The sequence below is a fragment of the Mustela lutreola genome, chromosome 9 (genome assembly GCF_030435805.1).
Source record: "Mustela lutreola isolate mMusLut2 chromosome 9, mMusLut2.pri, whole genome shotgun sequence".
NCBI classification, from domain to species: Eukaryota; Metazoa; Chordata; class Mammalia; order Carnivora; family Mustelidae; genus Mustela; species Mustela lutreola.
The window spans coordinates 139,293,478-139,312,517 of NC_081298.1; the positions used below are offsets into that span (position 1 = coordinate 139,293,478).

The 19,040-nt window shown below is 51.5% G+C and overlaps 1 protein-coding gene across 3 annotated transcripts in view; it reads right to left on the reverse strand.

Moving 5' to 3' along the window:
• Nucleotides 1–19,040, reverse strand: part of RRM2 (ribonucleotide reductase regulatory subunit M2) — a 46,635-nt gene that overhangs the window by 26,430 nt on the left and 1,165 nt on the right. For 2 of the 3 annotated variants that reach the window (XM_059132655.1, XM_059132656.1), the window contains exons 4-10: nt 18,794–18,910; nt 18,087–18,220; nt 15,966–16,060; nt 15,705–15,838; nt 14,651–14,755; nt 14,451–14,564; nt 13,720–14,373 (exon numbers count right to left, since the gene is read on the reverse strand). In XM_059132655.1, coding sequence (XP_058988638.1) covers nt 14,221–14,373; nt 14,451–14,564; nt 14,651–14,755; nt 15,705–15,838; nt 15,966–16,060; nt 18,087–18,220; nt 18,794–18,910 — 852 coding nt within the window. In that variant the 3' untranslated portion in view covers nt 13,720–14,220. Of the gene's footprint in view, nt 1–2,400; nt 2,504–13,719; nt 14,374–14,450; nt 14,565–14,650; nt 14,756–15,704; nt 15,839–15,965; nt 16,061–18,086; nt 18,221–18,793; nt 18,911–19,040 lie in introns of those variants that run through there. The other variant, XR_009344422.1, reaches the window with a different exon arrangement.

The following is a 19,040-nucleotide window of genomic DNA, read 5'->3' on the forward strand; positions in this document are numbered from 1 at the left end:
AGCAGGCTCCCCGCTGAGCAGGGAGCCCGATGCCGGGCTCGATCCCAGGACCCCAAGATCATAACCTGAGCGGAAGACAGACGCTTAACTAAGCTCCCCAAGTGCCCCAAGAATTATCTTTTAATCCCCGCAGACAGCAGCTTCCCCGCCACATCCTACTCCCCGCCAGGTCCGTCACTCACTTGCTCCTGCATTTGCTCATTCTTTCAACAAACATTTATGAAGAGAATCCAAAGGGCTGTGCCCGTGTCAGGGGCTGGTTGAAGATCCTGTGGGGACAGGAGACCCCGTCCCCGGCCTCAAGGGGCTTATAACCCCGGTGGGGGAGGGTCAGCAAAGAGGCAGACGAGTCCCAGTCTGCACAGCCAACTCCGAGCAGGTACTGCTACGGGCCCCGGGAGCACAGGGAGCACCCCGAGTCCAGCCCACTAGGGGGGTGGGGGGCAGGTAAAGCGGTCTCCAGGCTGAGAGCCGCAAGTGCAGAGGTGGACTGGCAGCAAGGTCAAGCAAGGGTAAGGAGCCGCGGACGCGGTGTGTCTGCAGCCGAGGCTCCGGGAGGGCTCGGGCACGGGCAGCAAGGCGAAATCAGAGAGGCTGGGGCTGGGGTCCAGGGTGTCACCTTGAGGGGTGGGGGGGTGCCCTGAGGGCTTTAGCAACACAGTGGCCCCACCTGATATGTTTTCTGAAAGATCATTCTCAACGCAGTGCGGATAAGGGACTAGAGGAAGCTGGAGTGGGAGCAGGCAGCCTGACCACGAGTGTCGCCGAAACTCGGGCGAGGTGGCCCTGGGATGTGCAGGGGCACGGGGCTGCACTGGGGCCACGACAAGGAGTGAATCAGCGGGTGGTAGTGGGGCGGGGGTGTGGGTGAGGGAGAAGAGAGGTGCGAGGCGCCCCCTCCTGACCACACATGGAACAGCAGAGCCTACGCCTGGATCTTGGACCCTACCTCCCAGAGACTGAGGTGCCATTCGCCCAAGAGACCACCAGCATATTTGGGGTGCAGTTTGGACCAGTGTCTGTGGGGCACCCAAGTGGAGATGTTTAGTTGAATGTTCGGTCTGGAACTCAGAACCTACACTGAGGAGAGCTGCAGTTCCCCAGACAGAGGTGAAGAGGCCCCAGGGGAAAACCTTGCAGGAGCAGAGGAGGGGGCCAGGGCAGACAGAGGGCAAAGACGGAACCATGGAGCCGGGACTGTGAGAACTGAAGGGGGGGCCACGGCCACAAGGGGGTGGCACGACAGACAGAAAGGTTCAGAGCCCAGAGTTGAACCAGCCTGCCCTGCTGCTCAGGCTCAAGTACCAGCTCCTCCCCTTAACGAGCTGTGTGGCCTGGGGCAAGCACTCAACCTCTCTGTGCCCTTCTTTGGTCCCTCAACTGTGAAGGGATACTGTGAGGGGTGAGTGAGTCAGTACATGAAAAGGCTTTAGAAGAGCATGTGGCGGGCACGGAAGGGAAGGTCTCCGGCTCTCAGGGACACATTAGTGGTGAGATGGGGAGGAAGCCGCATGGCGGGAACTAAGGTGTGAGGGGACACACGTAGGGGATAATCGCTGCGGAGACGGAACCAGATGGGGATGGGAACCTAGGATGAAACACAGGAAGGATAGAGAAGCCTCAATGTGGGGTCTGGAAACCCTCCGAGGGCCCCCCCGCACCCGCGACCCCCGCCTGGTATGCTGGCAGGGTGGCTGACTGGTCGCAAACTCCGACCCCACCCTCCCTTCTCCCTTGTCCTCTCCCCCACATAAAACCGCTCAGGCCCAAACTGAGCTCATCCTTCCAGGACCCTTGGATGCTCTGACTCCCCTCTCACGCACAGGCAATCTCCAGTCCGATTCCACTGGCTATCTTTCCCACCAGGCAGAACTCGGCCTGCTTGTCACCTCCACTCCTCTCCCTCACCACCCCTGCAAGTCTCCACCACCTGTCCCCTGGACAGCAGCGACAGCCTCCGAGCGATGCTCCTGCATCCACTAGTCCGCACTGACAGATACCAAACCGATGGAAACAAGAGCGCGCCTTTGAAAAGGTAAGGCTGGTCCCAAACTTCCCATGCTTCTCGGTCCACTCAGAATGAAATCCCAACCTAGGCCAACAAGACCCACTGTGCACATGCGCACACACACGTGCGTGCACGCACACACATCCACTGATCAGACCCCACCCCCATGCCTCACTCTGCTCTCACCAGACAAAAACAAACACGTCCCCGCCACAGGGCCTTTGCACTTGCAACGCCAATGCCTAAAACAAGCTTTCCTCTGCCAACCATGTGGTTTGTCCCCACCAACTTCCTCTCCACTTCCTCAGAGCTCTTCTTCGACTACCCACATGAAAGAGCACGAGCTCTTTGCCCACCGCTGCCTCCCTACTTCCGTCTCCTTCCCGACTTACCGCACACCAGTTAGCTGGCGCGTTTCCAATGTCCCCCATCCGTGCACAATCTCCACGAGGGCCTGGGCTTCATGGGCTTTGTGCTTCATTGTCTCCCTGGCACCTGAACAGAGAAGACACATAGTGGGGCTCTCAGTAAACATGTATAAATTAATGGCCTCTCAACCCCACGCCTCGCCCCTCCTCCTGTTCTCTGTCTTGTGTGCACGACAGTTTCTAGCCCTGGAACAGCAGTCCCCCCTCCCGCACCCCTCCGCTCTTCCCTTCCCGACAAGAACAGGTAGGGGGTTCTTCCCCTGCTCTCTACCCCTCCCTCCCTAGACCGAGTCACACCCTCCCCTGTGTGACCTTGGGACACAGGACCCTTAATCCCATGCTCTCCTGACTCCAAGACCAGGCGTAAGACAGCAGGCTCCCTTCATTCAGACACAAGCACGGACCATGTATACTCTGAGAGCTGTGGCCTCTGTGGCGTAACCAGGAATGCCAAAGGAGAAGATGGGTCCTGACCACAGAGGCTGGCGGTCCCCCGGGGGAGGCCACACGAATAGAAGGGAGGTCACCCCAGCCCAGCCTCACACCTGAGGTCCTGGCTTTTGCCACCCACAGATTTAACCCCTGGCCCAGGAGACTGTCGCCCAGGAGACTGTCTCATAAGCAGCGGAGCGGGACTTAGCTGGGTTCGCTGAGTTCCAAGGCCCAAGGTTTTTTTTTTTTTTTTTTTTTTTAAAGATGTCATTTATTTATTTGATAGAGAGAGATCACAGATAGGCAGAGAGGGAGAAGCAGGCTCCCCGCCGAGCAGAAAGCCCGATGTGGGGCTCGATCCCAGGACCCTGAGATCATGACCTGAGCTGAAGGGAGAGGCTTAACCCACTGAGCCATCCAGGTGCCCCCCAAGGTTTTTTTTTTTTTTAAAGATTTTATTTATTTAACAGAGAGAGAGATCACAAGTAAGCAGAGAGAGAGGGAGAAGCAGGCTCCCTGCTGAGCAGAGAGCCCTATGCGGGACTCGATCCCAGGACCCTGAGACGATGACCTGAGCTGAAGGCAGAGGCTTAACCCACTGAGCCACCCAGGCGCCCAGGCCCAAGGTTTTGTGAACTGAAAGGGGCTTCAGAACCGGCCCGCTGGCTGGCCATTTCGGACGGAAGCGAGTGGCTCCCCGGTTTCTGGAGAGCTCTCCGCCTCCCAAGCACCGTCCAGGGGCGCCTGCAGAGGAGTGGGCGCGTGCATGAATCACCGGCACAGCCCCGCGAGGGGCCGTGACGTCCGTGTGACTCAGCCTGCACCGCTGCAGGGCACTTCCGGGGACAACTCCAGGGCCGGCCCAGCCCTCCAGGCACTGGGGGGCGGTGGGGGGGGCACCTGCCATCTGCCCGGGGAGCAGCTGCCGGAGTTGCCATAACCGCTCCTCAATATTTATTGCAGGAAAATTAAAACAGAAAAACAGAACAGAGAGAAAAACTGCTGTCACTCCTACCTCCCTGAGACAACTGTTTGCTTGTCTCCATTTGCGAGGCCTCCTGGTTTTATCCGTATGTACGCATATGTCAGGTCACCGTAAGCACGGGACGCAGAGAATTTACATTCTGCTGTTTTCGTTTACCGGTTTTCCGTGAGCTGCTCTCCATGTGGCTACATGACCTCCGTTTACTTACCACTTATTTATTTCTTTATTTAAGATTTTATTTATTTATTTGAGAGACAGAGGTCCTGAGCACAAGCAAGGAGGAGAGGGAGAAGCAGGCTCCCCACCAAGCAGGGAGCCCGATGCGGGGCTCGATCCCAGGACCCTGGGATCACAACCTGAGCCAAAGGCAGACGCTTAACAGACTGAGCCACCCAGGCGCCCCTATTTACCGCGTACAATGGTGGGTTAGCATAGAGATAGGACATAACTCGCACACCCGTTCCCCTTCTGCTTGGCACTCAGATTATTTCCAGCTCTAACTCTAACTGGAGATGGAAAGCTGAGTCCCCTTTTAAAGATTTGAAAATGAGCATTGGTGGAGAACCTTCCACCTGCAGAAGGCCCAGACAGAACAAGTCAGAGCGCCTCGCATGCACCCTCCACACACAGACACAAACAGAAATCCACAGACAGCCAGGGGTCCGCTCACCACCTGTCCCTGCCCCTACGCCCGGCTCCTAGCCCTTCCATGGTTCCCCACGGCTGCCAGGTCAAGTAGAGGCTCCTCAGCATGGCGCCCCAGGTCCTGCCCAACCACCCTTCCCAAGTCTCTGATTCCCACAGGCAACTCCTGCACCATTGTTCCCATCCCCAGGTACAGGCTGCCCTTTCTTGCCTCGGGGCTGTGCAATCGCAGCTCAGCCCTCTTCCCCTATGTGTGCCTCACCCTCCAGGGTGCCACTCGGTCTGAGAAACCTTTCCTGCCTCCCCGGGGCCTGCCATCCTCCTCTGTACCCCACAGGGCCCAGGCTGACATCTCAGCCCTTAGCGCCCTGCACCCGTGGTGTGCTTGTAAATGCTTAACAACCAGCTCTCCAGAAAGCGACCCTGAATTTGGAGCACTTAGCAATTCCCACGGGGTAAATACTCCCACCAAAGCGGATGCCGGGCCACCAAATGCTGAGCAGCACACTGTTCTCCAGTTATTTCTACCGTGTAGACACGACAGGCATGAACGGCCTCGGGAGCGCAGATGATGCTCACGAATGGTAAGACGAGGTTTGAGTATTTCCCATATTTCTCTGTAATATAATGTATTTACTTTTAGACTTACATAACTTACTTCTTAACGATGGCTGTATTTAACAACCGGCTCACGGTTATGAGCTGAATTGTGTCCCTCTAAAATTCAAATACTCGGTCCCAACCTCCAACACTCAGAATGTGACAGGTTTGGGAGATAAGGAGGTAATTAAAGTGGAGTAAACTCGTGTGGGTGGGCCCTGATCCAATCTGACCCATGTCCTTGTAAGAGACAGAAAGGCGGAGGGGCGACCCTAAAGACGGCAGCCCACAAGCCAAGCAGAGACGCCTCAGGAGAAACCAACCCTGCCTGCACCTTGGTCTTGGATTTCCAGCCTGAAGAACTGAAGGGAAATATTTTTCTGTTGTTCAAGTGGTAGTCCGTGGTAGTTCCTCTGGTAATCCTAGCAAGATAATATGCTCCCAAAATTCCTAAAAATCTAGTAATTTGCTCTCCGGCCCGTGCTTCCTGGCGCCTGGTGGTTATTTATCGATCATCTACCACTGTCCCTTCTCCTGACTTGACAGGGGACCCTCCGGAGCAAGGTCACGTCTCACTTAGAAGTCACCAAACACCTTCTGGAAAGCTCCAAATAGGAAAATATTTTAGCTCTACCCAAATACAGCATGTCGCCCCATTTCCACTCCACCATGTCAGCGTCAAAGCAGTCGGGATGGTGTGCGCATGAGTGTGCCTGTGCCCTGGGGAACCATCTGTGAGTGCGGAAATGTGGGTTCGTGTCATTTAAACATGTCACGAAATATTCTGTTGATGTATCTTTAAAAATTCTTAGCCAGAGTCCACACAAAAACAGGCGGTGGATCAGAAGTGGTTCCTAGACTTAGTGTTGTGAGCCGGGGTCTTCCGTCTGTCCCCTCCAGAGCCCCCGCCCCCCAGCACAGGGCCGGGCACAGGAGGAAGGAGGCAAAGTTAGTGTCTGATGATCTGGGGATGAAGAAACGAAGGTCAGCCAGCCAGTTCACAGGCTCTCCAATTCAGCTAGCAAAGACAACTATCAGGCAATGTCATGAATCTTTTTCTAATGCAGAACTTTTTTCAAACATGCAAGGGAAAAAAAAGAGCTTTCTGAAACATAAATCAAGCCTCTCCCTGCAAGGCAGAACCATCACCTCTGTGTTGTCTCTCACCTTCTAAATGATCTTTCAGAAATAAACATCTATCACTTCTCCCATTAATTTCTATTTGCTGAGCATCTCAAAAATGCCAAATCAAACCTATGGAGATAGAACTTCTGATCAGTGGTTGCCAGGGCCTGAGAAGGGGAGGGGGACAGGGAGGGCCTGCTGATGGGTGCGGGCTCTCTTTTTGAAGGCAGGAAAGTGTCCTAAAGTTGATTGTGGTGGTGGTTACACAATTCTGTGAATATATGAATATATGAAAGCCAATGAAACGTACACTCTGAATGGGAGACTTGGTCTGTAATTTTATCTCAATAAAGCTGTTTAAAAAAATACACCAGGCATTTGTCACCTGATTCTTGCAACGACAATTTTTTTAAGCTTTTATTTTTTTCAGTAATCTCTATACCCAGCGTCGGGCTCGAACCCACAGCCCTGAGATCACGTGTGGCAGACTGTACCAACTAAGCCAGCCTGTTCCCCTCATGGTGACAATTTCTAAGGTAGGCCTATTGGCCACCATCCCTTCACCAACAGAAACAAACAGGCCCTCTGTGGTGTGGAAATACAGCTCAGCAACGGGGAAACTCTGATCAGCCCAAGGGAGGCCAGGCCAGTCCCCCACAGGCACCTGTTTGCACACCTTCCAAAGCAAACATGTCCTGGGCCCCTACAGGGGAGGCTGCTCCCCCAAGTGGAGCGGAGGCCCAGTGCAAGCCCTCACACAGCACAGAGTCCCCAAGGCTCTTTCTGGAAACAGCTGGAACCTTCCTGTTTTCTCCTCTTCAAGTTGTTATTGCCCCCAACCTCGTTACTAAGCCTGTGAGTCCAATAAGCTGCGTGATGCAGGACCCCCCCCTTCAGCCTTCATAGGGCAGTGTGGCCTCCGCAGGCAACGGTCTCATCTCGGGAGTCACACGCAGAAGCAGGTTGGGAGGGGCTCCTTGGGTCCAAAGCCTGGGCCAGTGAGGACAGGGGAGACTCCTGCCCAGAGAGGCCACCTGGCCTCGGTCACAGCAGCAAGGCAGAGCAGGACAAGGGGAGCGAGGACACAAGGGGAGCAGAAGTTTCTTCGGGACCGGAGCGGAGGCCCCGAGTGCCTGTTCTCTCATGAAGGGCTGTGGGTAGTGACAAGAATGTGGCTATGGGGCTAGGACACCCGGGTTCCGGTTCTGGTTGGCCACTGTGTTTCTACCTGCGGTCCTCAGCAAGGCCATGGCCTCCCGGAGCCTCCTGGACACCTCCGTGAGATGGGGCTGGTCATCTGTGCGGCCCCCTACCCAGAGTGGTGCTGGACCCAGTGATTTCAGGGCCGGGGGTGCTGTTCAGGTATGACTTCGTTGCATGTGGCACAAACATCCTGATTCTACTGGGACTTTATTGGTTTACTTAAGTGAAAATTCAGGAAGGCGTAGAATTCAGGCGCGGCTGGATCCGGAAAATGCACGAGGTTACAAAGACCTTGTCTTCTCTGAAGACCCACAGATCAGCTCTCCTGTCCTGCGTGTGGGCTCCTCTCTTGACAGGCCTGCCTTTCTGGCCGCAAGGTAGCCGCAGTGGCCCCCTCCCCTGTCTACCTGAAACTCCAGAGCCAGGAGGGAAAAAACAGCCGCCCCTCCCCCTCTGGCTGGGAGGAACAGAGCCCTCACTGCTCGGAGTCTGGAACAGCAGGGGCTGTGGCCAGGGGGGCTTTTGACAGAGCAAAAGAGGTCAGTCAGTGGCCTCTGAGGGGAAAAACAAGGCTTCCCACGGCCCCACCCAGGCCTGAAGCGTCTATCAGTGCCAGGAGAGACAAGAGCTCCCCTCTCACCCCGCGGCCCAGTGCAGAGGGCAGGATGAAAGGCCTTCTCCGGGGCGCCTGGGGGGCTCATCGGTTAAGTGTCCGACTCTTGGTTTCGGCTCAGGTCATCATCTCCAGGTCGTGAGACTGAGCTCTGTTTCAGGCTCCGCACTCAGCAGGCGGTCTGCTGGAAGATTCTCTCCTGCCCTTCCTCTTACTCTCTCATGTTCTTTCTCAAATAAATAAATCTTAAAACAGAAAGAGAGAGAGAGAAAAGGCCTTCTCTGGGTCACAGGCTGCCTTGGTCCTGATCCTATGAACTCTCAGGTCAGGCCACACCCCCCAACGCTCAGTCTGCCCCAAACTGGCCTGACGTCCCCACTCAGCAAGTCTTGCCACCTGCCACCATCCAGGCCCCAACCCCTCGCCTGGTTCATCCCCCTGGTATGGCCAAATGGTGTCAGTCCCAACGTTCGTGTTGTGAACAGCCAATAGGTTACACCTGCCCAGCCTACAGTGGGTCCCAGAAGCCCACCCCGGTGGTCCTGCCTGCACACAGGAGGACCAGGCACCTTCTCGTGTCTGGCAGGAACTCATAGGAGACTGTCTGTAAAGGCTGGGCTCCTGAGAGTCTAACCAACGGCATATAGACTCAGAGGACTGTGGATTTGGCATAAAAGCAAACACAGGGCCATGCAAAGCACTAAGGAAGATAAGAAAACAGACCAGGACTCAAGAGGAGCCGACTAGAACCACAAGACATTCCCCTTTGGCCACTGTGTCCAGCCGCTGTCTGACCCTGGGAGGCAAGATACAGCAATGCCCCCAGATCCTGCAGACACAGAAGCCCTGCGGTCAAGTGCAAAGTTACAACCCCTTCTCCTAGACCAGCCTTCAGGTCGGACCACCTATTTCCCGTAAGCTCTTTTGTCTCAAAGCCCTTTTGTCTTAGAACAGTGTCACCTGGGGCTTTCCCCATCCTCCCCACACTTGGCGTCCTGTGTGTAACTTTCAGAAATAGCTTCTAGCTAGAGTTCTTCTCATCGAATCTTGAGCTTGTCATTTTAACTCATTAGTCTACCCACACTGACTGGGCTTATCGATCTGACCAGGCTTCCCACTTACCACTCTGCTTTTTCTCATCTTCTCTGCCTATTAGACCGATCACCCGTTCGATACCCCTTCTCTGCCACTGCTTTGAAAGTGACCCGCTCTGGTGTGTTCTTGGAAGCAGAGCCGTAGACTCTTGACCTATCTGGTGAGCCCACTGGCCCGCTGATTCACAGCACGAGGACCCGCACCCCCGGCCCCCCGCTTGTCCAGCATTCTGGGTCCCCTTCATTTTATCTGCGCTGACATCCACCCCTTGCTGACCAATTCCTTCACTCACTACCCTCCTTTTGGCTGCAATTTTCTCTTTAAAGTATATCCTTTAGTCCTTCTCTTACTTCGGAATATGTGTAATTATTTTTTCAGCATCTCAAGATTTGCTTCCATAACCTTTTGGCTTCGACTGTAGCGCTGTTGAAAATTTCAGCCTAATAATTACTCCTTTATAGATCTACTGTTCCTGTAAACTTGAATGACCTTTGTCTGTATGCTCTGCAGATTCACTACGAACGAGTCTGGGTATGGACTTATTTCCATTCATCTGACTTGGGATTCCTTGCACTTTCTGATTGAGTCGCGTCTAGAATATTATCAGCCATCATCTCTATAAATATTAGCTATGTAGTCCCTCATGAAGACTTCCTTTAAAAATATGTGCCCCCTCCCATTCTCCATGTCTCTCTCCCATCTATTTCTGGATAATTCTGTCAGGTCCCTTCCCATCACCAGTTCACCCTCAGCTGTGTCTCCCCTTACTAAGCATTTTTTTTTTAAGTTCCAAAACCTTTCATTCCAGGAGTCTTGTTATATTGCTAGAAATTGTACCAAGTTTTGTGAAAATGTGCCCATTTCTTTAGAATACTCTGTTCTTTGGGTTTTCATTTTTTCCCCCTCTGATCCATTATAAAATCGATCATCATAGAAGTTCTTGGATTTTCAAAAAAAAACAATCCATCAGAGTGAGAATGTGAGCAGCGGAGGAACAGAGGAAGACGATCCAAGCCGACTCCCCATGGAGCTGGATGAGGGGCTTGGTCTCAGGACCCCGGAGATTGTGACCTGAGCTGAAATCAACCAAAAGCCGGATGCTTCACCGACTGAGCCACCCAGGCACCCCAGTTCTTAGAATTTTATACCCATTATTCCTATGCGGCTCTCTCCAGTGTTTCATGTTTGCAAAGTGAACACGACCGGTGAGGATCCCACGCACCCTGGTTGGGGCGGCCCTCCTAGACCACGACCTTGTGAGAGGTGCAGGCCTGAGGTTTTGATTTGTGGAATCCAGAAAGATGAACCAGCTCATCTTCCCCACCCCCCCCCCCAGCGGGATTAGCTCCTAGCCCCATTCCACTGGGGCTCCCCCCTCCCAGGCAATCTCTCCCCTCCACATCCAAGGGGTACTTGGTCCCTCACCCCGCAATTTCTTAAAGTCACAAATAACCACCCACTGCCAGGGCTGCAAGAAGCCCAAGCCTTCCCAGTCCCTGTCTTTGTTCCCAGCATCTGAACATTCCCCTTTCTTAGGAAATCAATACCCACTTAACTTTTGTGATCACTGGCAGGTGCTGGAAGCGGGGAGGGCGTTCGGGTCACCTCTTGCTAGAACCACTCCAGTCCTTAGAGCCAGGTCAAGGGGACTGTGGTCCCTGAAACTTACATGTGCAGTGGGTGCAGCCACTCTCATCAGAAAACATCCTGATGTGAGACTCCCCTCCCAGGAGTGACACGGGCCATCGCTGGTCACACTCTTTCTCAAGTACCCAGAGTACAGCAGGAGGGTAGCCTCCGCTACAGAACAGCGGGTACGGTGAGAGGATGGGGTGTGCTATCAGCCTTCTCTCGTTTGGAACAGGCCAAGCCATACAATCCTGTTCCCTCAAAGCTACAGCCGCTCCCCAGGAAGCTGGACCAGACTTCCATGCAGAACGGAACCACTGTCAGCCTCTCCAGACCAACAACGGCCAAGCCCTTCCTCAACAGCTCACATCAATAGCCAGTCAGCTCCCTGACCCGACAGCCTTACCAATACCCCTCCAGGTCCAGCTGTGCAAGGAGCCAGAGCTCAGGTTGAGTCCCAGGCCCCGGCAAGCCGACAATTCTGACTCCATGACCTAACCAGACTGAACTGGCGCAGGTCTTCTAAGCGAAGTACGGAAGGGGGTTCTAGAGCGGGCAGTTGGCCTCGATGGACGGCAGGTGAAGCGGACTGTAGGAAGCGGTTAGGAGTCAGTCCTGAGAGCACGGCTGCCCGAACGCCCCCACTGGGTCGGCCACCAACCTGATATTACAAAGCAAATGACATTCACAGTGTCCTTGGGTATAAAGGCAAAGATCTCTGCTAGGTTCCTCCCAGACACAGAACATACCGGCTCCCAACACTCCCCGCCCCAAACTATTCTGCTCCGGTTCATTTCCTCATTCACCAGGGCCCGATCCTTGGAGGCCTCATGCTAAGACAGGGGGACGGACATAGACGTGGATGTGCCTTCCCCATGAGCCTTTACAGGAAGAGCAGGGAGGGAATCTGGACTGGTCCCCCTGCCTCACCTCCCCCAGGGTCATCCCCAGCACACACACTCCTCTCCTAATGCTCCATCCACCCCCAGCTCTCTGCTGCTCCTTCCCTGCCCTGGCTCGCTGTCTAACAGGTTCGCTCCCGCATCAGCTTCCTCGAGGAGAAGCATCGGCTGCACAGGGAGGGCGAGGCCCCCAGCCGCACCTCCGACCTCAGAAGAGTGCCCATGGCAGCTGTGGTCACAGACATCTGCGTACTGAAGGCAGCAGCATGGATATACGAGGTCAGGATTCCAAAATGGCTTTCAGGAGGTGGCCAGGAAAGGCCATTTATAGACAGAAGGGCCAATCCAAGCCCATAAAGTCCACGCAGTTCAGTCTGATGAGGAAGAGCAAAGCCGGGAGGGCCTTTAGCACCATCTGGTGCCACCGCCATCATGTAACAGCTGGGAACACAGAGGCCGAGCAGTGGCTCAGCCAGCGGCTCCCCAGGGTGTTGGAAGCTAAACCCCCGTGATCCTGGCTTACAAATTCCACGAGTGGCTTGGGCAATGCTTTTGACCATCAGCTCTCAGGCACCCCCGTCTGCTATAGACCTTGAACCAGAACAAGCATTAGGGCAGAATGAGGTAAGTATGAACAGATGAGAAGCAAATGAACGCATAAGCCTTCATGAAAAATACTTCCGTTTTTTCTTCCTAAACTGAAATGCATCTCGTTTATCAAGGAACGGACATAAGAAAGTTCACTTAAGCCCTGTGCAGCATTCCATTTCGAGACTTTAAAACGCTTGACTAGAATCTGCTTCCCTTTCAACAGGAAACAGAATTGGTAGTTGGCAGAAATGAATCCTTCACCGAATCCCCAAATTGACTTCCGACTTCCACCTGCACCTGACATGCGAGGCAAAAACATTTATTCACCTTTGTGTTGTACAAGTTTAAGAACCACATAATCAGGACTGACTTCAGGTAACAATAATTTAAGAGAGTCCCTGTTACAGAAATGGTTCAACTATTTGACAAGTTATACAATAAATGAAAAAAACTGACACCAGAACAGGCCAGTGCAGCCAACACAATACACGGTCACCAACTGCAGCCAAAGGTCGGGGCATGTCCTCCACCACCTTCCACCAAACATCCTGGCTGGGTTGTTTTGTTTTTTTTCGGGGGCGCGGGGAGGAGAAGGCAGGTGGATTCCAACTCGCCCTATGAAGTCTATTATGTTACACTCTCAATCTAAAATTACGAGGATGTGTTACTATCACTCACGTGACTCAAGCTTTCGCCTGAAGGTCAGGGGGAAACGATCAGATTGAGAGTAATTCTGGAAGTGACAGCACTGAACACTGATGGCTTCAACCGAACCACACTAAGTGGGCAATTATTTCAAGCTATGAGCCACAGGTATAAAAGGACATATACAGTGTAAAAAAAAAAATTCCAATTTAAAAAACATATGCAGTAAATAGAAAATGGCTTAGGTCAACAGTACCTACTTACAAATTCAACCAAATCAAAACACATCCTCAACCTCTCGGGGCGCCTACTTCAGTCCTAGGTGTGCCACGTAATTGCACCAAGATCCTCAGGGGGGCATTTTGTGCAAGGATGGGGGGAAAATCAATTTACGAGACCATCTCAGATCCATGCTAAGGATCTAAGGATCTTCTGTAAGAGCTTGAGGTTGGGGAAAGATGCAATTTGAAGACTAAGAGGCTGCCGCCCCTCGCACGGCCCCAGGTGGCCAGCGGGCAGGTTGCGCCACACTTCAAGCTCGAATGACTGAAGTCAGGAGCTCTTTTCCCTCAGTCTCGTCCCAGGACACTCGACCTAACCCTAACCCGTCTTCTCTGTGGCCCCAGCTGGCTAATACCTAGTGTGTACACAACTCTGAAGTTGACCAAAGAGCCCATCGATTCATTCTAGAAAATAAAGAACAGAAATAACATGCTTGTTCTGCACAGGATGGACAAACTTCGGTCGCCCAGGGAAAATTCCAGACTGGCTCCCATCCGTGCTCAATAGAAGGCTTTGCATTTGGGTTAGAAACCAAATCAGGTGGAATCAGGCCTTTATTTCAAACAGTACAAACTCTGTTTATTTGTGTGTAAAGTGCCAGTTTTATATACAAATCAGTAAGTAAACTTTAATATCTGCTTTGAAGCACCAAGGCTGAAGCCTCCCGAGGACCTCGGAGTAACTGACCCATCCTGCGGGGTCAGACTCACTCCAGGACCCCGAACTTTGGGCCCTGACTGCCGCCAGGAGCCACGGTGAACTCACGGATGGTGGCCTGCCTGCAAACACCAAACACGGCCAAGGTCTTTCCTACCAATCCGAGTAGCTTCTGTCTAAGCTGCTTTCTAGGTGAGACAACTAGCGTCACTAACCAACAGGCTTGCCTATGAGGTAGCTACACAGTTTTAACAACACTATCAATGAACATTATGGATAATTCATGGTGTAGCTGGTTTGATCCACTTCAAGTGGCTGATTTTTTTTTTTTTATGAGAAGGGGGCGGGGATCAGCAAAATAAGAGCACATCTTCGTTCACTTAGAAGTCAGCATCCAAGGTAAAAGAATTCTCTGTTGGACTGGACATCACTCCCATCCTCTGATACTCGCCTACTCTCTTCTCAAAGAAGTTAGTCTTCCCTTCCAGTGAAATATTCTCCATAAAGTCAAATGGATTTTCTACTCTGAAAACCTGAAAAGGTTCACAGCAGAATTTAAATACGGAACTCCCACTTCAGAAGAACCAGAAGGCTACAAACAATACTGTACCTTGCCAAAACCCAGCTCCAGCATAAGCCGGTCTGCCACGAACTCGATGTACTGCTTCATCAACGTGCAATTCATCCCAATGAGCTTCACAGGCAGCGCCTCCGTGAGGAACTCCTAGGGACGGAAACAGAGCTCCTCAATGAAACGGAAGCATCAAGGCATCTTCTCGCCGGGACGAGAGACCCTGATGCGTCACCCACCTGCTCTATCCGAACGGCATTGATGATTATTTCCCTCACTCTCTGCTCGGAAGGTTTATGGACCAGGTGTTTGAACATCAGGCAGGCAAAGTCACAGTGTAAACCCTAGAAGAAAAGGTTTGAGATCACTGTTGAAACCAAACTTCTATCATTAACGTCAAACAGGAACTGGCTTTCCCCTTTTCTGCATTCTCCTCCTGTATCTTGTGTGGCCGCGCTAGCTGTATGTGCTTCGGCTGTCAAAGGGAAGAGGACTTCAAATACCATCCATGCTGTGAAGGTCATGGCCGGTTCAGCTGCACGCGAGGCCCTCAACACTGCTCCCCGGGGAATAATAGCAGGCCAGGTCCGGTCCCCACTGCCCCGAATAGGAGCAAAGGCTGAGGTGGGACTTCTGCTCAAAGCATTCTTCCTACATCTGTGGGCGCCCATTCTGCCACCGTGCCCGGCAAGAAAGGCAAAACTCAGTGACCGAGGCCAGCTGGTTCTAAGATTTACAGCCTAAAGCTTAGGAAATCAGTACCGTGATTTCCAGTGAATGCAGTCTTCCTGAGTCTTAGTGCCAAGTAACCCTGATCTGCCTACACTGGAGGAATGAGCTTCTTACAAAGAAAGATCAACTCATTTGCCCATGAGACTCCAAGTATGACAGACTTCATGGCCCTGGCCTGCCTTGCCGACTGGAATTAAATCAGAACATCTGCACATCTTCACCTTCCCCTCCCGTTTAATCCAAGCGCACTCGAGGACATAGACTGGACCTGAATGGATTCTTACTCCATCGGGACGCTTATCAACCAACTTACAAGGACAGCAGTGTCATCCAGAACACGGGGCAAAAGAATAAAACGCCCCATCACCCAGGGCGCAGCAGAGGCAGAAAGGCACTGCCAACACGAGCACTCTCAGCGAATTAAAGTCTTTTGTTTTCTGCCAAGTACGGATACAGCTGAACTCACATGGTAAGTGTGGATACCGGGCAACCTATTATCTTGAGTTCCCGGCAGTGAGCCCAAGGTTGTGCATGTTAACCTATAATGTGAACGAGACTCACCTCATCTCTGCTGATAAGTTCATTGGAAAATGTGAGGCCAGGCATCAGGCCGCGTTTCTTGAGCCAGAATATCGACGCAAAAGAACCAGAAAAGAAGATTCCTTCCACGGCAGCGAAGGCCACAACCCGTTCTCCTGCGAAGAGTTAATACCGACATAGTCCCACTGAGCTAAGAAGCAGGTGCATTAGGAGGGGCCACAGACTAGGGACATCACTCAGAAGCCGAAGCTCTGACAGACGTGGGGCCAGAGGTATCCTTACCATAGGTGGCCTCTTTGTCCCCAATCCAACGCAAGGCCCAATCTGCCTTCTTCTTTACACAAGGCATTGTCTCGATGGCGTTGAAGAGAAATTCCCTAGAAGACAGGCAGGGCATCAGCAATTACAACAAAGACCGCCTGTCTCAAATGTCCGCCAGAGAACAACACTGGGGCCAAGGCCAAATAGAGACTCAAGGCTAAAATGTTTTCTCATTACTGCTTTTGTTTATCCCCCAGTGTTCTTTCTAAAATCTCAACATTCATTCATTCATTCTTAAGTTCACAGGGAGCCCCAAGACCTACTAACATGAAAAGTCTTAGTCCATTACACCAAGAGCATTTATCAGCTTAATTTTATCAAGGTCACGACATTATATGAGGTCATGGTAAAGTTCACAGGTCCTATCTTTAAACCTGAGAAGCCATAAAACCTTAACTGCTAAGACTACTTAAGCTACGCTGACCATTATCTTCCTAAAGAGCACTTGCCTTGCTAGTCCATATTATCATTATCAGGCCACTTATATGGGCCCCAAATGCCATATGTATGTAATAAAATAATTAAAGCCAATAAACTGGATAACCTGAGCTTACTTCCTACTATAATTCTATACTACACTGATGGTCCCAGATCAGGAAAGCAAATCAACCGGCCCCCCCTTACCTGGGTCTACCTTATTGCCCTCTTCCGCCTCCAGTGCATTCCCAGTCTACAGATTCCCCAGCCTGGTCCTTATGAGACGACCTTGTTCTCTGAAGCCAAGGTCATCAGACCAAAGGGCTCCCCTCATTGGCTTCCCATGTCAACATCCTGAAACAGGGTCTGCCCCTCCCTAGCTTTTGAAGCTTAACCACCACACCTTCCTGATCCTGCCCCTTCTGGTTATTTATCCAAGTCATGCCTATCCTTATCTTTCCTTATTTCTGCCTACAAATGTCTTCCAATCTTCCTACCCCTCCCAAGAGTCTCCCCAATCCTGCCAGCCCTGCCAAGCCACCACTCATTTTCCCTCTTCACACTCTTCCTGGTAACCCCCAGGAGGCCTACCTTCCGGCCCTACCACTTCTGTTCCATGAAAGACTCACCCGAAGCTGACCTCAATATCTAGACCACTCAACAGCCATTTCTTTTTTTTTTTTTTTTTAAGATTTTTTTCTTTATTTATCTGACAGAGATCACAAGTAGGCAGAGAGGCAGGCAGAGAGAGAGGAGGAAGCAGGCTCCCTGCAGAGCAGAAAGCCCAATGTGGGGTTCGATCTCAGGACCCTGGGATCATGACCCAAGCCGAAGGCAGAGGCTTAACCCACTGAGCCACCCAGGCGCCCCCAGACAGCCATTTCTAACGTTCTCCTCCTCTCTAATCTCAAACCTGTAAAATGATCCCATGATGCAAACCATCTCTTCACACAGTCCTGTGCCTAAATTCACCGATCTAATAGCAAACTGCTGTCCCCACTTTATTATGGGATTCCTCTCACTTATACCTCTTGATCTGATTTTCTGTACTGTATTACGAGCTCTTCAAGAGGGTAGTAATGTTCTAGTCAGGTGCACCCTCCAGTCCCCTCCACTTTGCCCCAGCTTCCCATTGTAAGTTAATAGACTGGCCACACCTAAGATTTAGTTCATTGTACACAGCCTCTTTGGATGTGTTTTGCTTTGTTTACAAAGAAAGAGAATGACTAACAGTATACTTCCACTTCTAAAAATGGAATAGCCTCAGAACTTTGTTTTTAAGTGACTGAACCACGGGCAGTAGAAACTGCTTTGTGGGGGCGCCTGGGTGGCGCAGTGCGTTAAAGCCTCTGCCTTCGGCTCAAGTCATGGTCCCAGGGTCCTGGGATCGAGCCCTGCATCAGGCTCCCTGCTCAAGGGGGAGCCTGCTTCTCCCTCTCTCTCTGCCTGCCTCTCTGCCTACTTGTGATCTCTCTCTGTCAAATAAATAAATAAAATCTAAAAAAAAAAAAAAAAAAAAAAAAAAAAGGAAAGAAACTGCTTTGTCTGCTTAGTCACTTAAGAGTCATTTTTCCACCCCCACATGAACTGGAAACTTGAAACAATGTGTAACAATTAGTGAGTCTCAAACATGTTGGCAGACCAACAGGCAAGCCAAATACTCACCTTTCTTTGGAATCTTTAATGTAAGTGTCAATGAGGAGACTGTACATCTCCGAATGGATGTTTTCCATGGCAATTTGGAAGCCATAGAAACAGCGGGCTTCTGTGATCTGAACTTCTTGGCTAAAGCGCTCCACCTAGTGGTGAAACACATCACAGTTCAGCGTGAGGCGCAACCCTTCAGGGGATCCTGGATACATCACACTCCCTTTGTACCATTATAGGATTTGTCTCTATTTTTAGAAACAATACATCTTCCTTATTCTGTGGTAAAGCTGAGCATGTTATGCCATATATGCTCCATTTACAGCTCAAGAAATACGGAGAGGCTGTTGTATAGGGATTCTGCAAACACTCATCAGTTCCTTTTTTCCTAATTCAAGGCACCAAGAACCCACTCACAAGAGGATACATATGGAATCAGATGATTAAAACAGCAAAACCACAAAAAGAAAAACAATGTCATAGCCACAAAGAGTAAACCCATTACTAGCACTTAACTTGTCTTTGAGCCTCTCGAGAGAGCCAGTGGTGGTGGGGTGGGGGGAATTAACCATAAGGAAAAAACAATTGCCAAGGATATTATAAAGCATGAAACGCCATATAACAGAACTACTAGCTTACAACTATGTGACTTAACAGATGAGGCAAGAGAATTCATTTTCGCTTTAATCTTGAAGTGAATGAAAGCAGATTTTTGGGAAACTCACCAAGTTTTCATTGACTATGCCATCGCTGGCGGCAAAGAAAGCCAGAACATGGGATATAAAGTATCTCTCCTCAGGCTTCAGGGACTCCCAGTGCTGAATGTCCTTGGAGAGATCCACCTGAAGTTTAGAAGTTCACAAGGGACGTTAAGCGTGTGGGGCCTCGCACATATACCTAATTCATGGCTTAAAAGAACATCCCTCCCATGCATAGCTCCCCTGGCCAGTTAGAACAGCTCGCATCCTGCAT